The sequence below is a fragment of the Triturus cristatus genome, chromosome 4_2, assembly GCF_964204655.1.
Source record: "Triturus cristatus chromosome 4_2, aTriCri1.1, whole genome shotgun sequence".
NCBI classification, from domain to species: Eukaryota; Metazoa; Chordata; class Amphibia; order Caudata; family Salamandridae; genus Triturus; species Triturus cristatus.
Window position 1 is genome coordinate 388,448,775 of NC_140586.1, and position 19,963 is coordinate 388,468,737.

The following is a 19,963-nucleotide window of genomic DNA, read 5'->3' on the forward strand; positions in this document are numbered from 1 at the left end:
TTGGTGAATGAACTTCTTGAATCTCTTACTTTGGCGTTGCAAGTTGCGATCGTGAAATGCAGTGCGCATAAGAAAGTCACGGATGATGTTGGTCGTGGTAATGCGTTTGCAGATGAAGTCGCGAAAGAGACTGCGAGAGATGTGATGAGTCGAATGTATGTTGCGGGTCCAGCGAGATGGATTCCAGATAGGAGTATGTGTGAAGATACAATTGAGAGTGTGAAATCCATCCAAGCTGAAGCTACAGAGAAAGAGTTGAATGAATGGAGAGAAAGCAAGGGTAAATTGGATTCGAATGGTTGTTGGGTTGAGTTGTCAGAGCATCAGCGATGGTTGTTGCCTGACGCGTATGTACTTCCAGTGGTTACCATGGCACATGGGATGGCTCATATTAGTGTGAAAGGGATTTGTAAGTCATTGGCCCCAGTATGGCAAAATGCTGGCATTCCTAAGTGTGCAGAGAATTTGGTCAAGAACTGTATGGTTTGTTTGATGTACAATCCTGGTAAGGGAACTCCAACTCCAGCTGGTCATTTTGCTCCCCCCACGTATCCGTTTGAGGCTTTGCAGCTAGATTTCATCCACATGGAGAGGTGCAACAACCTGAAGTATGTCTTAGTGGTTGTTTGCTCTTTTTCTAGATGGGTGGAAGCCTACCCTCTGAAGGACAACACTGCCTTGTCCACAGCTAAAGCCCTTATTAAGGAATTTTTCCCTAGGTTTGGTTTGCCGAGAGTGGTCTGGAGTGACAATGGGAGTGAATTTGTGGGTCAAGTGATGAAGAGAGTGTGTGTTGGGTTAGGAATCCGGCAGAAGCTCCACGCTGCTAATCATCCCCAGTCAGCTGGTCTAGTTTAGTGCTACAATGGCACGTTAAAATTGAAATTGGCCAAAATTCAAGCGAGCTCTGGTCTACAATGGCCTGATGCTTTGCTGTTAGCCCTTCTGTCCACAAGAATGACTGTGCATTCGCGAATGGATCTGAGTCCTTATGAGGTTGTGTTTGGTCGCCCGGCAAATATTTGGGGAGTGCCGCGGCCGACAAAATTTAGTGAGATAGAACACCCTGTATTGCTTGACTACCTGTACGAATTGACGGCTAAATTGCGTGTTCTGCATTTCTAGGTTCATGATACTTTGCCACAGGTTTCTGAAGATCCAGGGCACACCATTGAACCTGGCGCGTGGGTGCTCGTGAAGAACTTTCAGCGAACCCGGAACGAGCAGCCCCGCTGGATAGGACCGTATCTTGTGTTATTGTCCACCCGTTCTGCGGTACGAGTGCACGGTAAAAAGAACTGGATTCACGGCGTACATTGTAAGAGGGTCCCTTTGCCTCTGCCGTACGACCGGTGGGTCCAAAAAGGACTTCCTTATTCTGAGACTGAGACCGTGCCTCGTTTTCTGCCTTTCAGCGATGCCCGTTTGATTGGAACAAACATTGAGCCAGAGAGCGACGAACTTCTCCAAGAAGTTGTACCTCCATCAAATCATTTGAACACTTTTGAACCCGAGTTACTCTTCCGAGAACAGACATTGCCTGGTAAAGAGCGCTATAACTTGCGACCGAGAGTCGTGGGACGAATAACAAACTGAGTCCCTTCTTTGCTATTCTTTTGGTTGGCTCCCCTCCGAGAAACTATTTTTTGATTTTTGTTTTTCGAACCACCATCCGGGTTCAGCTGTAGGGTCGCGGTGCCAAGTCCTTGGAGTGCAAGCCGAAGACGTTAGGTCAACGGTTCTGGTTGGTCTCAGGACGTTCCCTGGACCGACAGGCGCATTCCTTAGCGCAGAACACCCATCCGCCGCGAGCAGCATGATTAGAGGATGGAGTTTTTCGAGATGGAGAGACCTACTAAAAGAATGAGCTTCAAGAGTAAAATGTGTATAATAATGAGTAGAAAACGTTTTTTAATATTATGTCTGTTTATACTGTTAAGTTTAATAATGTTTTTAATTGGATATGTTACATTCTCTATTCAAACGACATTCATGCCCACTACACAACCTATGCCTCCTCCTACTGTTCCTTCGCATTCTTTTCACCCTCTGCCTGAACATGAGTCCATTAGGAGAATGGAATTCGCTAATAATTCCTTTGTTCAGCTTCTGCACCAACACCAGCTAGTAGTGAACACAACTAATTGTTGGGTGTGTGGCCTTATGCCCCATACTGCCGAGAAAGGTATTCCTTACCTGGTCCTGCCATTTAGCTACAATGGTTCTGTGTGGGCATACAGAACAATGTTCATTTATGCCCGTGAAGTTAACCCCCTACGTTCTCTGAAAGATAGCCCGAAGAATAGTGCTCTGGTCAAGGGAATAGTCGACATGATTAGAGAAATGAGCTCTTATGAGGCTATCCCGAGAGATGAGACACTAGCGTATATTGGATGGAACGTCACTGGATATGGAGTTAGTCTGAGTGGGAACAAGCGAGCGAAGAGATCCTCCCTGATCTGGATAGTACCCCATCGGGTCATTACTGTCTGCAAGGAAATGGCGAGAATCCTAGAGCTCAGCTAGGGAAGAGTGTTTGCACTGTGACATATGTTTTTGCGTCCCAGACTTCCCCATTGTTTTTAGCAGCTAAGGGTACCTACTTCATTTGCCATGACAGAGCATATACATGGTTGCCCCCTGATTTCTCGGGCACATGTTTTGTCTCGTTCTTGTTGCCTCCTACATTTACAGCTGCGGCAGATTACCACAAAATGAGAGTCGTTAGAGGTGTCTTCAGTAAGGAAAATACCGCAGGACAAGAATTGGGAGATTCCGTGAAGGGTTTTCTGCCGTTTTGGGGACCTATGGTTAACAGCAGGAACATACGGCAATTGACGAGAGTGGTTGAGTCCACCATAGTCGAAACTGCTGGCGCCCTTAGTAACTTGACTGCTGAGCTCCAGTCGGATCGCCTTATGACCCTTCAGAACAGAGTTGCGTTGGATGTCATACTTGCAGATAGAGGGGGGGTCTGTAAATTGATCCAATCGTGCTGTTGTGTTTTCTTTCCAGATAACGCTCCAACAGTTTTCCAAGCCATCTCCAAGTTACATAAGATCTCCGAGTCCATACATGTGGACGAAGGAGATTGGTCGTTTATGGAATGGTTCTGGGGGTTGTTATCCACTTGGGGATGGAAGATCCTGATGGTCATTGGGATGGTATTAGCTACCCTCTTCCTGTTCTGTCTTTGTGTACAGTGTGCTCCCGTAATATGTGGCCTTTTTGCTACCTCGTGCTCGAGGAGACCTGTCCAAAGAGAGTTACTAAGTACCAGGATGATGCTACAGCAACATCTCAATGATCTGGTGAACATAGACCTGGATTCAGATTGACGTGAGTTTAGGTTATTGCCTATGTACGGGCAAAAGGAGGGTCTGTGGTTCCGTGAATTCTGAACCCGTTCAATGAAGGTCGTCATATCCTGATGATCTTGGTATCAGCGAACCGCGAATGACAAGTGCGGTATGCATGAGCATTTTCATCATTCTACACCAAGATTTTGACTGTGCATTGGACGATCTAGTCGGTACCCTTGGGTTTCATTTTGTGCACATCCGCCATTTTGTGGTTGCCCTCACCTAGGCAAATGAACAAGAAATGACTGGCCAAGCAAGCCTCCAGGGGGGACGCATACCCTTTAGCTTGAGTGCGTGTTGACTTCTATTTGACCTGAGTCAACTGACCCTGTTGCCCGAGGCCAAAACTTGTTAAGCCAGGCCCTTGTTAAGCAGCTAGTCAGATAGTGATCAAAGAGCAGGACATTATTGACCCTGTGGTACACGCACACACCCCTCTATCTTGCCTCTCATCTGTTTCTGCTCCTTCCCTTTTATGGCCTTATGAGCTAATTATTGATTTGGGTTAAGGTCTTTTATGACGGGTTCGTCCAGCCTGTTCGAGCAAGAATGCTGGATTTTTGCCCTGTCATTGATGGTGGGCTGGTTAACTGAAAGTGGGTTTGTCGTTATCTGATGCCTCTGTAAATGTCATCCTCTGATTGGTCAAACCTGTAAGTAATTGATGCTAGCCAGGAACGTGGTTTTTGGCATAAAAGACGATGCTCCACTCCTTTTGGTTGAGCAGTCTCCTGAGAACATACACCGTGTTGTACTTCTAGGATCTCTGTTACTGGCTGCAGCTAATAAATATGATCTTTGATGTCAGCAGAAGAATCCCGTGTCTCTGTACTCTAAGACAGGTGAACCCGAAGACTGAGGGCGTGTCCCCTGCGCCGCTGGGATTAAATTCCCGGTTCTTCACCTTCAGCTCTTATTTTTTTATTAATGCGGTTATACATTTTCATAGTCTTTGCTCCTACGCAGTGCAGCAAGATTTTTTTCTTTCTTTCTGGAGTTAGTTCCTCACCTTCCTCTTCAAAAGTAGAGATGTAATTTTCGAAGTATTCTCGCCAATCTTCCCATTTAAGAGACGAATCACCTGGCGCAGGAATGAAGGGTTGAGGTGGAGAAAGGTTCCAAATGTTGCCTGAAGCCATGAAAAGAATGGAAAGGACGAAAGGAAGAGAGAAAAGGAGAAGAAAGAAAGAAGAGACGGAAATAAATAAAATAATGAGAAGAGAAGAGTGTATAAGTAGAACAAGAAGGAATTATGAAAATAGAGAAGAAAATAAAATTTGCGAACGTGCGTAGATGAGAGGAAGGTGGAATAAAGTAAGGCAAAACAATGTACATGTGCAAAGAAACTGTAGTAATTATTATAAAGATGCACAAAGTAGTGTGTGCATCACTGAAGAGTAGACCGTGGTAATAATGGTGCAGGAATCCGAAAAAAAAAATTCCTGTAAGTTCTTTTCCTTCATAAAGAAAACCATCCAATCACAAATGAGGGGAGAAACCACACTAGGATGGCAGCAGGCAGTGTGCGCGTTAATTTCTTAAGTTCACTTCAACTCAACTCAAGTGTGCGCGTCACTGTGAAGGAACTAGCAGGTGAAGCACATAAATTGCGTGCAGGTCACTCTTAAAATGGCCGCTGAGGTTCCAAGTGCGAGCCCAATTTAAAATGGCCACTAATGCGTTCCAGTGACGCGGTGTGTGCGCAAACGCTGAAGGATCACTGAGGTGAAGCGCTTTCGTCGCAATGAGGGGAACCGCCAGGAAATGGTGAAGGCAACGTCCCATCAGAAGCAGAGCGCAGAGGGAAACTTAGCGCACAAAAACGGAGACTAGTGGCGTCCTCAAATATAAACTTTAAGTTCAAGCGGGAGAGCGCCACAATACAAATCAGCATGGATCTCACCGTGAATCATAAACCGGAACGGCAACAACGTGGCAGAACTCGACGCCTTTTTGAAGGTCCACGAAGATCCTGACAAAACCAGGAGTGTGCGAGACACACACCCACATGCAGGTCCGCAGTGGTGCCAGGGCGCTCGTCGCCAATTTGTAATGATGAAGATCTCGGAAGCAGGTAAAGTTAGAATGAAGTTTATTCCAAGTAAGCCCTGACACCGAGAGGCGTCTGATAGTCTACGGTGAAATCTTCAACTGTCCCTCCAACCGTCACCCTCGCTCAAGGTTCCAGAATAGAACGAGGAAACGTCATGGAACCCTGGGCGGGGGCTCGCGGCGGAAGGTTGCGCATGGCGAGTCCCGAGGACAATAAGAGGTAAACACAACACTATGTCACCTTGAGAACGGACGGCTGGAACTGGTGGTTTTCAGCTGGAGCGTCCACCTGTGTGGTCCTGCACTGTCTGATGGGTGTATAATAAAGACTATTTGGAAGTTACATGGATATTTCTTCGTTTTAATAGAATTCACTTTTTATTTTCAAATATTTATGGTCTATGGAAATTATTCTATGCCTAGTGCGAACTGAGTTTTCTCTGAGGAATTCTCTTTTAATCAGTAGTAAATGCAAGTGCAGGAAATCTATCGGTTCAGCAGAAAACTTCTCTGTAAACTGACATTGTTGACATTGTATATTTCCGCAGCTGCTCTCGCTTATGATGCCACACATTTTTGGGGCAGTTGGTGATGAGCAGGCAGCTGTCTGTAGTTTCTATTCGTTTTAACCCTGTGATCTCACTTAGGAAGGTGGGAGAAACATGTTCTGTAAACATAACATACATTGCCCAACGTGTCCATCTTCCCAATACCACCCTTCCTTTAGACTTGGAAAACGGTTTAACTGGTTCATTTATTCTGAAAAAGGTAACCTGTTCCAAGTTGTACAAAATAATGTAATGACCCCTAAGTTTTTATCTAATCCACTTAATCTATATGGAAATATCAGGTAGGGCAAGCATTGCAGTGCCTCAAAGCCTTTGAGACAAAGTTGGCACATGAATCGATCAACACATCAGTCATTAACACCTCCTGAATTTATTAGCTGTTTACAGTTATCATGATGTATACTGTCCTGTATACAACTGTAGAGATAAAAAAAAAGAACTAACAACAACTGGCTGGCGTACAACAATTTGGAGCATACACTACTGCAAGAACATTTAGATGAGGCCAAAAGAAAATGCCTCATTCATACACTGGACAATTTAACCACTAACAGTTTGGTGGAAACATTAACACTTCAGAAATGTTTGTTTGCATGTACAGGTTATTTGTCTCGGAGAGCAGAGCACACCAGAGCTGCTCGAGGCAAAAATTTCCAAATCCTGGGATACTATTTAGCTAGTCTTGTCCTTGGAATTGGAGCAGATTGAACATATGCAGCCGAGATCTCTTTATCTCACAGTTTCCAATCTCTGCGAGGCCATCTCGGTCTTTCATTCTTATTTGTTTGAATTATGTATCACCAATTGTTTGATTCACCAATAGCCTGTTTGCCACATGTCCTGTATGTTAGGAGGCATCATTATTATAGTTTCCTTTTTCTCAAAGGCTGTTTTCCGTTTCTCAATAGATGCCTTGCTTGAGACTTTGAGTAATTAGATACATCATTGAACCAACACAGAATAGCGATTCAATTGGAAAAGTGAAAGGGTCGCATATTATTTCTGCAATGGCAGGAAGGTACATAGCAGAAACCTATATTTTGGATAAAACAACATGATAATAAAGTAGTTGAAGGCAATATTAAAACACAGTCGCTTAGATTAAAGACACTTCGAGAGTGAGAAGAAATTTCAAATTGTTATGACAGTTTATCAGAAACGAGATGACGGCAAACATTTTCAGCAAGAGAATTGAACACCTGAAAATTTAAAGTACGAACGAGCAAGAGAGTATATTTATCAGTGGATCTAGAAGAGATACAATACCCAGTAAATAGGTGCGACAGAATACACCCAAGATCAAGTTGATTATTTTTTCTGTACCAAAGGTGGATGTCTGTGCTCTGTTTCAAAGCTGTGCTGAAAGCAGGAAACTGACAACAAAGATCACAACTGGTAACAGCAAACTCTAGATCCCTCAAAAACATTTTCAACTCACCCACCATCACCACTACAATGCCAACATCTCACACTGATAGACTCTTCAGGAAATCTTAAGTACAGCACTTCTAAATTGGCGTGTTAAAGCGTCTGTGTATGCTGTGGAGGAGGAATTGTGGAATTGGACATGCTATTGGAAGCATGGCACACTGCATTAGCATAGGTGAGGCTTGAGATATTAATGGACTTTTAAGGCACTGTTTAGCATCGAAGTGGAGGAATGCTGACAGTCAGTACCGTTTTGTAAGTAGCAGGTTCTTACCAGTTTATGGGAGGATGAGACCTCAAATGGTGTGTTCCATGACTCCATCTATTAACTGTTCAGATCTTGTAAATCCTGGTGATATAAGAGGTACCCAAGACCGAAACATGTCCCGAATTTGTATTGCTATTGCCCATAAGTCGAGTCTGTGTGTTATGGTTACTTTGATTAATACCCAAAGGGATTTACTGTACACATCACTAAAATATGAGTAGATGTTTATGTGAGTTTGCATTGCAAACACCGATTCAGACGTGCATAACTCCAATAATCAGAAATCTCTTAACTTTATATGAGACTTATCAACCCATGCATTGCTTTTAATTTGGTCTTTCTTCTGGTGCGTTTTAGAACTTATTGTTGGCAGACTCCTGCGACAGGCTGATGGACACAAACCCTTGACAGTGCCACACTCAGGATTCCTCTGTCATCCATAGTGTAAAAAAACATTTCGGTAACAGCTCCTGGGTGGAAACGTGTTGCCAAGCTGCCTCTTCAGCAATGTCGGAGTCTGTGGCTCTGGAGGAAGTATCAGTGCTGGCTGCCATTTACTGTGAGCAGGATGAGTTTGAGCTACTAGAAGCCTCAGGTAAATGATCAGCATCTAAACAGTATCCTTTGTGGATTATATCTAAGCACAACTTCTGTGCAAGAGAGATATCTATGCGGTAATTGTGTTAAAACAGTCACAACATTATGGTGTGATTTATTTTTGTATGGTAGTAAAAGGTAAAGGATGCATTACAGGGCTCAAAGATGGCAGCATCTTAGTGACAACCACACATTACCTGTGCACTGTGTGTTCATCGCTGCCCTTTCAGGTGGTCAGTGCATTTGCACCTCACCATCCATCCTGGCGCAGTTGAACAGTACTTTTGGGTCTGTGCAGCAAAATTAGTTTTGTTTCTAGTAAAGAGCATGAATACTCACCCTGTCTGTCTTAGTTGTTCATGAATGTTATAATACCTGTTCAATTCTTGATCCAAAAATTACTTTTTCCCCATTTTCCTTTCTCTCTCTTATTATGGCACTGTTGCCAATGCAACATGGGCTATATGTTTTGTCATTTTTTAGGTCTCGCCTGACCCAGCGCATGCGCTGGTCTGGCGAGACTTATTGAGAGGGCTCCAAAAAGTGCTACCAGGCCAGCCTAGAGCTACAGTGCATGTGCGCGGGCGCGCGCGCCGCGCTTGACCGCGATTACTTTCACTTTTGCTGCCGCTTTGATGTTTGATCGCGATCACTTTCGCGGACGCAGGGCCGCTTGGCATAGCCAATAGGTCTCGCTTTTGGGACCTTATAAGTAGTTAGTTATGCAACTGTTGCATGTCTAAACACTTATAAGGTCCCAAAGGCGAGACCTATTGGCTATGCCAATGCTTGTTATTGCATAGCTCCACATTTGCATTTTTCAAAATATTTATGTTTATGGTTTATTGTGTATAAATCAAGGGGATATATGGATTCTTGAACTGGAGAAAGGTATAGATTTAATTTCTCATTGGTCACTTTGATTTATTGCCACTGCATACATTTCACTTTAAATGTTCCCTATGTATAGTGTGGGTATGCGATGTCCTTCAGTTTAAGAAACATCTGCTGCTTTTTATGGTCTTTAAAGGTGTTGTAATGCAATGAATTTGAGATATTTAAACAAAGAATTTACTTCTTGTGGGGAATTACACCTTTATGCCATAGTAAGGGCTGACTGTGAAAGCCATATGCAGACAGCTGGGAAAAGTGGTCCTGGCGCTGTTCATGAAGAAATTATTGCCTGTTTCATTGGGATCAAGAATATAGGAGATAAATACACATCTCCAATCTAATGAAGAATACATTGATGGTCAGTAGTCTCAGCTGTATTGTTGAAAGGAGTGGCATATGTAATGCTGCTTGTGCATTGGGTGATTGAGTGTTGGCATGTTGGTGTGAAGGGTGGAACCTTGGTGGGGGTGTGGAGTGTATGGCGCTTGGGGAAGGTTCTGGCAGACTTGATTCTCTTTCCTGTTGCTACTGTTGAGCCTTTACTTGTATTAAAGACTGACCTATAGGTTAACCGGGGCTTACTCCTAGTGTTACTGCAACGAGAAGGAGAATGTGAGAGCTTGGTCGCTTATGGTTCCAAAACTTTACATGAGTCTGAGAGAATTTCATCAGTAATAGAGAGGGAACTACTTGAGTGCACCTAGTTGACTGAGCATCTTTGACTGTTTCTGTGGAGATCCTGGTTCATCATTCGTCATAAGCACCTTGTGAGAATGTTATCACAGGTTGGTGGGAGAGTCCTTATGGCTAGGGTGGGCAGATTAGTTGTCAAACATAAAGCTTATAAATCTGATATGGAACATGTCCATGGAAAACCCCATCTTGACTCTGACTGTCGGTCTGGCCATCTCTTACCAGTGTTAGGAATGCATAAGAACGAATAGCAGTGTGACGTGGCATTCCCTTTTTGTGTGATATTGGGGTACCTGGGAGTTATCTGACAAGATTGTGAACCTGCTAAGCAGAAGACTACCCTCCAGACAATAAAGGATTTTATCGCCCACAGTTGCCCTGATGAACAGAAACTTTCAGAGAATTAAAGTCGTTTGGGAAGGGCTATTGAGAACGGACATGTCAAAATGGCAATTTGGTACCCCTTCCACATAGAGAAGAACAATTATGAGGGTCATTTTGATATGTAGTAATGTCCTACATGAAAATGTGTATTTGTGAGCATTTCTTTTGACCAGATCTGGATAGGTGGGTTCTACATTGTGCTCTTTGCAACACAAGTGATAAATCTGTCAAGCCATGCCTAGCAATTATAATGCATGTTGATTTGCCTATGGGTCCTTGAAGGAAGTTGGGAGGCTGGTCCTTTAATGCGCCGTGATGAAGAATGTTCATGCTGTAGACTTAGGGGTACATGCATCAATGTAAGGAATTGATATTCCTTAGTAGCGATTTTTAAGGGATCGCTATGAAGGACTCGCAATTCCTTATGCATGTAGGAATCACACAAAAAATTGCGATTCCAACACATTCCCTAAGAGCGAATCGCGAATTGGCAATGCTTTCCCGTTAATTCCTATGGACCTAGAGGCCCATAGGAATGAATGGGAAACCATTCGCAATTTGCGATTACCAAATAAGTAATCGCAAATTGCGAATGCAATTTCAAGGGTGCCAAAGGCGAAAAGGCCACCCTGATGCAGCCCCAAAATTGGCATGTGTGCACATGTGGTGCACACACATGCCCTGAGGCATGATGTGTGTGTCCCACATAGCACTTAGAAAAATGCAATTTTGTGCATTTTTCTAAGGAATCGGAAATTACCAACAATTTGAAAGTGATGGTAATTTGCGATTCCTTAATGCAAAGTCGCATTCTGAGAATGCTTCTTGCATTGCATTTAGGGAATCGCAATTTGCGATTCCCTAACTGCATTCGCAAAATAGGTAATCGCAAATTTTGCGATTTTCTTATTTTGCGAATGGCTTTGTGCTTGATGCATCCCAAAAGGCTAATTACAGTCTGTGAAAACTGTTTTGCTCTCATACAGAACTATGCTTAACTGTGTGTCCTGTTGTCCTCCTTTTGAGCTTTGGAGAGGTTGGAAACCAGTTCCATGTCTACAAAGTTGGCAGTTGAAAGAACAAGTTAATTCTACACTGATTTTGTGGGTTCTGATTGAACTGTTTATGAATGAGTTCATAGGAAGGTTGATAAGTATAAAACAAAGATGGGTAGATATATGTCGTGGAGGAGAGGAAGGGACAATTTGAATACGAAGTGGCTGGATCCTATTATGCTTATTCAGATATTCATGGAGCTGTGATTGTTGAAAGTAGATGAATTTGGAATTTGAGCAGAATTTTCATTTTCATAGATACAGATGGGCAATTAACTAATTTGTCTAATCGTGACTGTGATACAGGGTGATGCCCTGGATGCCAAAGCATTCAAGCAACCAGAGCACCTGGGGCTGAGTTGGGGATGTCAAATCCAGGACTTGGGAAAGCCTTCTGTTCGCATGGATAACTGCAGTGATAGACTCAGTACCCGAGTCAATAATAGCCAGTAGAAATAAGGAGAGTACTATCTCTCGGCAAGCCCATCTGCGCCCGTCCTCGCCTGACCGGGCCCAGGGGCCACAACCCCTGGCCATTTTATTGGAAATTCTACAACTTGCAGTTCGCATTTCCTGCTGGAGCTGAGAGGAGATACTAACCCCAACTGTTTACATTCTTTGAACGCTGCTAACAACCCCTCCCACTGCCCACGCTGTAATTTTAAGGTTACGCCTCACAAACATTTTAAGCCCCATACAAGCACACCACTAAGGATGTTTCTCGTAAACTGCAGATCGCTGTCTAAACATTCTGCTGAAATAGCTTTACTATTAGAGGAGCTTAAGCCAGATGCTCTTTTCTTAACAGAGACCTGACTCCAGATTGAAACTGACCCTGCTGTTATTCAAGCCCTCCCCCAGGGTTACTCAATACGCAGAGCCGATCGCACATCTGGCAGTGGCGGAGGTCTGGCCATTAAATTCAAAGAGACTTTTAACTGCCGAACTACAATAACTACGCTATCAGACTGTGAAAGTATGGCCTTTTCCTTGGAGTTCTTGACAACGAGCACCTTTTTGGGTCTGCTGATTTATTGCCCCCCCCCCCCCCCCCCCCCCCGGGAACCCCAGGGCAATTTTTTTCTAATCTCTCTACTTTAGTCGCCAATTTAGCACTGGTTCCAGCTAATTTTACGGTGCTTGGTGACTTCAATATTCATCTAGATGACCCCTCTAATCCCGTAGCTAGTGAACTACTATCGAGTCTTTTGGCGATCCAACTTAAACAAAAAGGATTCACCTCTGCACATATTAAGGGTCATCTTCTTGATCATGTATTCAGCAATCTGGACAATTTGGTCGCAGGGACCCCTACCCCACTCCCTTGAACGGATCACTTTTTAATCCCTTTAATTTGGGACACTTTCGTGCCACCGCCATCCCAGAAAGCAATACCGACCCTGGTAAGGAAATGGTCTAGTCTCTCCCCTAACCGTTGGTCGGTAGCTCTTGAAAACACAAGACCGCCTAGGGATCCTAATCCCAACCTGGCCAGTAGCAACTTTAATGCATGGATCCAAAGCTCCCTCGACCTAGTTCTCCCCAATGAACCCATCCACACAAAAAACAGACAGAAAATGGCTCCATGGTTCTCCCCCAAATTGAGGGACCTGAAGCAATCATGTCGAAGATTAGAGAGAAGTTGGAGACAGAATTTCTCAGAGATTAGGAAAGCGGAATATAGGAAAGCAATCAGGCTATATAAATCAGAAATTAAAACTGCTTAAACTGTGTTCTATGAAGAGAAAATAAATACAGCAGTTAACTCACCTAAGGAGATCTTCCGTATCGTGAAATCTCTTGTCACCCTTTCCCCAAAACCCCCAACAACAGAAGGAGCACTCACACGATGCAATGACCTGGCAGTTGTTTTCTATCAAAAAATCCAAAACATTTATTCATCCTTCCCTATCACAATACCCAAGTCCATGGCGATCGTAACAAGTAGTTCCACTCCCATATCCAAATGTTCATTAGAGCAATTCTCCCCCCTAGATGATGACTCACTGGATCTAGTCATCTCCAAAGTAACCTCAGGCTCCCCATTGGATCCTGCTCCCCCGCAACACCTTACCTTGGTCATCAACTCCACTCGCCCAGTTATTCTTGATGTTCTGAATTCCTCGATCACTTCTGGTATGGTCCCTACAGCATGGAAATGCACGATGGTCAGGGCCCTCTTGAAGAAACCCAGCTTGGACCAGTCCAATCTAGCCAACTATCGCCCAATCTCCCTCCTCCCCTGGCTGAGTTAGCTGATTGAGAAACACATCAACACCATACTGGTTGATTATCTCGAATCCAACAACCTATTATGTGATTCTCAGACAGGCTTTCGTCCTCAGCATGGGACAGAAACGGCCCTGCTCGCGGTGACGGAGGAGGCGAGGAGATTGCTAGACCAGGAAGAAACTGCTGAAATCATCCTCCTGGACCTCAGTGCCGCGTTTGACACTGTTAACCATAACATCTTGGCCCATCGACTTACAAGTATGGGAGTGTCAGTTACGGCACTGACCTGGTTCCAATCTTTTCTGTGGAGAAGTGTGGCTCAATGGTTAGAGCGGCAGACCTCGATGCAGAGCACTGGTCTGGGACCAGGGTTCGATTCCCGTCGCGGCAGGGTCTCGGGCTATAAATTCCGCGGACCGGATATTCTCGCCTCAGTGCCTATTCTAATCATGGGTCCCACGCTGCAACTCTGGGCAATAGCTTGCTTAATCTCCACAATGGCCCCGACAGCGCTGGGATGCCTGGCTTCACCCTGGGGATGCCCAGGAGTGGACATTTCACAGGGAAAAAGCCAGGAAGGGTTCCCTAGCGGTATGAGTACAGCGCCGGGAAACCCTGAACCGGGGTAGCTGTGGGCTATATAAGTACAAGCACATTTACATTTACATTCTCAGTGACCGCTTCTTCCAAGTCTTTGAGGGAGATGTGGTATCCTCCCGGCTACCTCTCAGCTGTGGGGTTCCACAGGGCTCTGCCCTGAGCCCCACGCTTTTTAATATCTACATGAGCCCTTTGGCGGAGGTTGTTCATCCATTCGGCATTAGGATCATCACCTATGCAGACGACACTCAGTTAGTGGTAGCACTAATTCAGTCTGAGGGGTCGCCTAACACCCTAGGTCCTTGCCTAAAGGCGGTGGCCGAGTGGATGGAACTCTCCTGCCTCAGGCTCAACGGGGACAAAACGGAGATCATGTTCCTGGGTAATCCGTCATCTTCTGTCCCCGTCCTTTGGTGGCCGTTTTTTATGGGCCCTGCTCCTCCTCCAAAGACACAGATTAAGAGCCTCGGCATGTGGCTTGATAGCTCTCTTGATTTTAACCACCAGGCAACCAAGCTCTCAGCCACCTGCTATGGACTGATGAGAATGTTTTGAAAAATCATCCCCCTCCTCCCCTTTCAAGCGAGAAGAATTATGGTACAGGCCCTTATACTTTCTCGCCTTGATTATGGGAAAACCCTATACCTTGGAGCTCCTCAACTCACCATTCACAAACTGCAAGTAACGCAAAACTGTGCAGCCCGCCTGCTTTTCCAGACGCCCCGGTGGCAGTCTGCAAAACCAACACTGAGGAGTCTCCATTGGCTTCCTATTCCAGCCAGGATACAGTTCAAAGCTATGTGCCTGGCCCACAAAGCCATCTGGAAGACTGGTCCGGCTATTACTCATTCCCTTGTCACCCCTTATCTTCCTCACAGAACCCTGCGCTCCAATTCCCTATATCTGGCCACCCCCAAGAAAATACGAAGATCGAGATGGGGTGGACGCTCATTCTCGTTTAATGCCGCAAAAATCTGGAACACTCTCTCTCTTATCCTACGAGAGAACAATAATCTTCTAGCCTTCCGGAAGCTCTTGAAAACCCATCTTTTCAAGACGCTTCCTTAACATCACGGTTTTTGCTTTTCTGTCCTTCTATCAATCAGCGCTGGGAGGCCTTAGGGTAGCCATGCGCTATACAAATTGAATTTTCATTTCATTTCATTAATGTATTTTTTCTCTTCTCTTCTTTTCATTTTATTAGTATTGTTTTTGACTTCTGTAATTTCTTGTTTTGTTGGTGGAAGGCATGTGGCGTTGAGTGCAGTGGAATGTGCAATGCTGCTCATGCAGTAGCTGTTTTATTGCTGAAATGTTGGTGTAATGGGTGGATTCTATGGCAGGACCGAAGGCTCAGATTATGCTTCTCAATTTCTTTACTTGCTCCAACAGCAGCCAATAAAAACACAGTAAACATGTAAAAAACCACACATCCCATGAGGCTTTGAACCACGCCTCTATTAACAACCAATCAAACGTGTCATGCATACACAAAAGAGCGAGGCGCCATCTTGACTGCCTCTTTCTTTGCTGCTCCACAGTCAAGATAAATGCCTTGCTATTTTGCTTATGGTTACATGATAACTTATTGTGCTAATTTAGCAGTATTTAGTTTATATTATAAATCATATTGATGCCATATGTTTGTGCTCTGTAGCGTACAATAACACTTTCGCACTGCGCTTCGCGCGCGATACTGTTTTAAGTGTTTGTTCTCTTCCACAGCGTTTTGCGCTTCCCTTAGGTTTTCGCTCATCCTTTTATTACTTTATTGGCCTTAAAGTCCTGGTTTCAACTCGCGGATGCGAGCGGTGAACTCGGTGTGTCGGCACGCTCCTCGCGCTACCGGCTGTGTCTAGCTCCCCCCCAGGAAGAGAGGACGCGCACTGGAGCCCGATCGGGCTGCGTGAGTCGGTGGTCACAGGAGCCTACACGCATCTGAGCACGCGCTCGCAGGCATCCCAATCACATGCTGGCAGACGCCTCACTCCAGGAGAGCAGCTCGGCAGTTGCAGGCTGGTACCAGGGCATATAATCATTTTTGAGCATGTTGGTCAGCGCTAGGAGCTTAACCCTTTCTCGTATTCCACTGCTAAACTTGTTGAATTATAATAATTTTTGGAAACCCTTGTTGGACGTAGGCAGGGGGAGTTAATCACCCTCCATTAGTCCTAGTCTTCAAGGAGTGGTACCTTCTTGGCCTCTCTGCCCCAGCATTACCTCCCATTTGAAGCCCTTTCCTACAGCTAGGTCTGGGTTGTAAAATTTGGCTTCCCACTGGGGATTTGGCTTGGAATATACCCATATTCGCTAGAGATGTTAGACTGGGAGGTCTACGAGGGAGAACTGGCTGCCTATGGTCCTGCAGAAGACGAGGATCTTTATTACGATGATAACATGGACACCCTTTATTGAAAAGAAGTTAGATCAGAGACTAGACAATGGCCTATCCTCTGCCTTATTGCCTATATCTCTTCATCTTGATCAGTTAGTAGGGGAAACTCCTTCCCTCCCCACCCCCCCACAGGGTACTCCTAACCCCTCCCCTAACCCTCCGCCTGAGCCACCTGGTCTCCCTTGGCCCTGTGTTCAGGTTTACTCCAAACTTCAGAAAGATAGAGAGCATGACTATATTCCTGACCCCTTAGCCCCTGCCCCTATCCCGAGCCCTGCCATTCCTATTCCCACGACTGACACTGATGCCGATACTGAGTCTTCTCAGGAATTGCGCCCCCGTAAGTGCGCCAAGAAGCGCAAGCATTCCCGTGCCCCGATCCAACCATCATCTTTCACCTTTGATCCCTCCAGTATTGTACATCCCCGCTCTTTGGATCGGGCTCCCGCCCCAGCGGTGGCAGAATACATGCAGGCTAACCAGTGAAAGAGCTTTGATAAGGAGGTTCGAGCCCAGCTACGATCCGAATGTCCCCGTCCCGACCTTGCAAATAAGAATGCTTTGACCCCTGAGATAGATACGGCCATTCAGACATTCCTCAAGAAATATCAAAAGGATCCCAAGAAGGGCATAGACAGGGCCCTTAGTGCTTGTCAAGATAAGTTGTTGGACATATCTGGTCCATTGGCCAAGATTCTTGAGTAACCGCTTCAAGCGCAGGAGACGGGGGCAGCTATCCACCCAGAGGTCTTGGGAGGATGGACCCAAAGGGCTATATGCCTCCTCGGTAATGCAAATTGCTCCCTTTCCTCGGAGAGGCGCAAGTCTGTCCTCCTGAGAATCGACCCACAGCTTGTTGAACTTGCTTCTGCAGAACCAGGCCCCCTAGCAGAAGGGCAATTGTGAAATTTGTCAAAACGTTCACATCACTGGATAAGTCGCAGTCATCTCTCAAGAGGGTGTTTCACCCCCTCTCTGGCAGGGCCGGTCGTGGCAGGGGACGCTCCAACCCGCCGCTTGTCATCAAAGTTCCCAGCGTGGCTTCGCCCCTAGATGTCGAGGATACACACAGGAACCTGACCAGGCCAGATTTAACCCCACTAGATCCAGGGGTTTCCGAGGCAGGTACAACAGGGGCATCAACAGAGGATACAGAAACAACAGTGCCCAATCCTCAGGTAATTTCACCTCTATTTCCTTCGCTTCCTCTGGGGGGCAGACTAATGCATTTTCTGTGCAATTGGGCAAAGATCACTTCAGATGCATGGATAATTCACTCTGTCCAGGGGTACCAAATAGAGCTACTCGATGTCCCTTGTCAGGCGTCTCCCCCTGCTCCTCTCCCTTTTTTCCCTACAAGAACACTCTTTTATAGATTCAGAGCTTCAAGAACTTTTTGACAAAGCAGGCTGTTGCTGTGGGACCCTTCGTCCCGGAGGTTTTTGCAGCAACGTCTTCTTGGTTCAAAAGAAGGGAGGAGGAAAGAGATTGGTGCTAAATCTCAGGGAGTTCAACCCTTTTGTAGTGTACAGACCTTTTTAAGATGGAAGGAATCCATCTTTTAAGAGACTTATTGCTCGAGGGGACGGGATGGTCTGCCTGGATCTGAAGGATGCTTACCTTACAGTACCCATTTGTCCCTCCCATCAGAAATATCTACAGTTTCAGTGGAAGGGACAATGGTTCCGGTACCTATCCCTTCCTTTCAGCCTCTCCTCAGCACCGTGGGTGTTTACCAAACTGTTGAGGCCTGTGACCTCACGGCCTCGAGAGATGAGCGTGCGCATGATCATGTATCTCGACGACATGCTTCTTCTATCCCAAGACACCACACTACTGGGCACCCATTTACAATGGACAATATCACTACTGCAAGAGTTGGGTTTTGTGATCAAATCCAAGAAATCCATGATTATCCTGTTCCAATTAGTAGACATCCTAGGCTTTCAAATAGACTCAGTGAAGGCTCAGTTGCTCCTCCCCACCTCCAAGATCAAGTCCATGAAGAGGGAGATTCGAGCAACTCTGTCAAAGCAGTAGATCTCACTCAGGTCCCTGGCAAGGATTGTAGTTCTCCTTGCTTCCTCGATTCAAGCGATCTTCCCAGGGCCTCTTCACTACAGAGCTCTGCAACGCCTCAAGAATCACTACCTACAGAAAAAATTCTCATACTATCATTTGATCACTCTATCTCTAGACTCGCAAGAGGAGCTACAATAGTGGCTAGCACACATGGAGGCATGGAACGGCAAAGTCATTTTCGGAGCCTCTCCCGATGTTATTATCGAGTCGGTTGCCAGTCGTTGGGGCTGGGGGCAAGATGCAGAGATTTTGCCACCGGCGGTTGGTGGTCCGCAGAAGAGTTACAATTGCACATCAACTGTCTAGAGTTGATAGCTGGCTCGTTTGCAATCAGGTCGATCTCCCCTCTGAATAGTAATTGTTGCGTCCTCCTGAGGATGGACAAATGGTCAGCGGTGCAATATATCAATCGCCTAGGAGGGACCAAATCTCGGCTTCTGCCCTACATTGCGAGGGAATTTTGGCACTTCTGCCTGTCACAGAAGATCAGGGAAGCAGAATACATTCCCGGCAAGAGCAATCAGGTGGCGGACTGGAAATCCAGGTTTCTGAGGGATTTCAGTGACTGGAGACTACATCCTTCCGTGTTTCTCGAAATCATGAGTATTCAAGGCCCATGCCTGATAGATCTCTTTGCATCTTGCCTCAATGCTCAGCTTCCCAGGTTCTATAGTTGGAGACCGGATGCGATGGCAATGGGAACGGATGCCTTTCTCCATCAGTGGGGTTCTCAAAGGAATTATGCCTTTCCACCTTTCGCGTTGATTCCAAGAGTAGCTGCTCAGGTCCGGAGACAGGCAACTTCATTAGTGTTAGTCACACTCTTATGGAAGACCTGGTTTCCGACGTTTTTGGAACTGTTGGCGGATCTTCCGTTCCAATTACCTATGTTTCTGATGCTGCTCCAGGATCCAGTGGGCTCCCCGCATCCTCTGGTCCTTCAGAACCAGCTAACACTCCTGGTCTGGACGCTCTCCGGAGACATGAACAAATTGAGGGCCTTTTGTCAACGGCTGCCGACTTTATACGACAGGCTTGGGCTCCATCCACCCGCAAGCGATATTCTGCATTCTGTAAAGCGATGGATGGGTTGGTGCCTTCAACGACAGGTGGAACCTGTGGGATCTCATTTAAAGGAAATACTAAAGTTTTTGTCGGAATGTGCTGAATCAGGTCTATCTTATAGGTCTGTTAATAATTTCAGGTTGGCTTTATCTGCCGGACATAATCACATTGATGTGAAACCAGTGGGAATGCATCCACTGGTGTGTAAGTTGTTGAAAGGCATCAGAGTTGCTCGTCCGCCTCGTCCCAGATACACTACGTTATGGGATGTTTCTAAAGTTCTCTCT

General features: G+C 45.6%; 1 protein-coding gene across 3 annotated transcripts in view; it reads left to right on the forward strand.

The window, feature by feature from the left end:
* The window catches only part of RWDD3 (RWD domain containing 3), a 398,702-nt gene that overhangs the window by 133,383 nt on the left and 245,356 nt on the right, over positions 1-19,963 (forward strand). For all 3 annotated transcript variants that reach the window (XM_085601850.1, XM_085601849.1, XM_085601851.1), the window contains one exon: positions 8,037-8,274. In XM_085601850.1, the coding sequence (XP_085457976.1) occupies positions 8,187-8,274 (88 nt within the window). In that variant the 5' untranslated portion in view covers positions 8,037-8,186. The remainder of the gene's footprint in view (positions 1-8,036; positions 8,275-19,963) is intronic.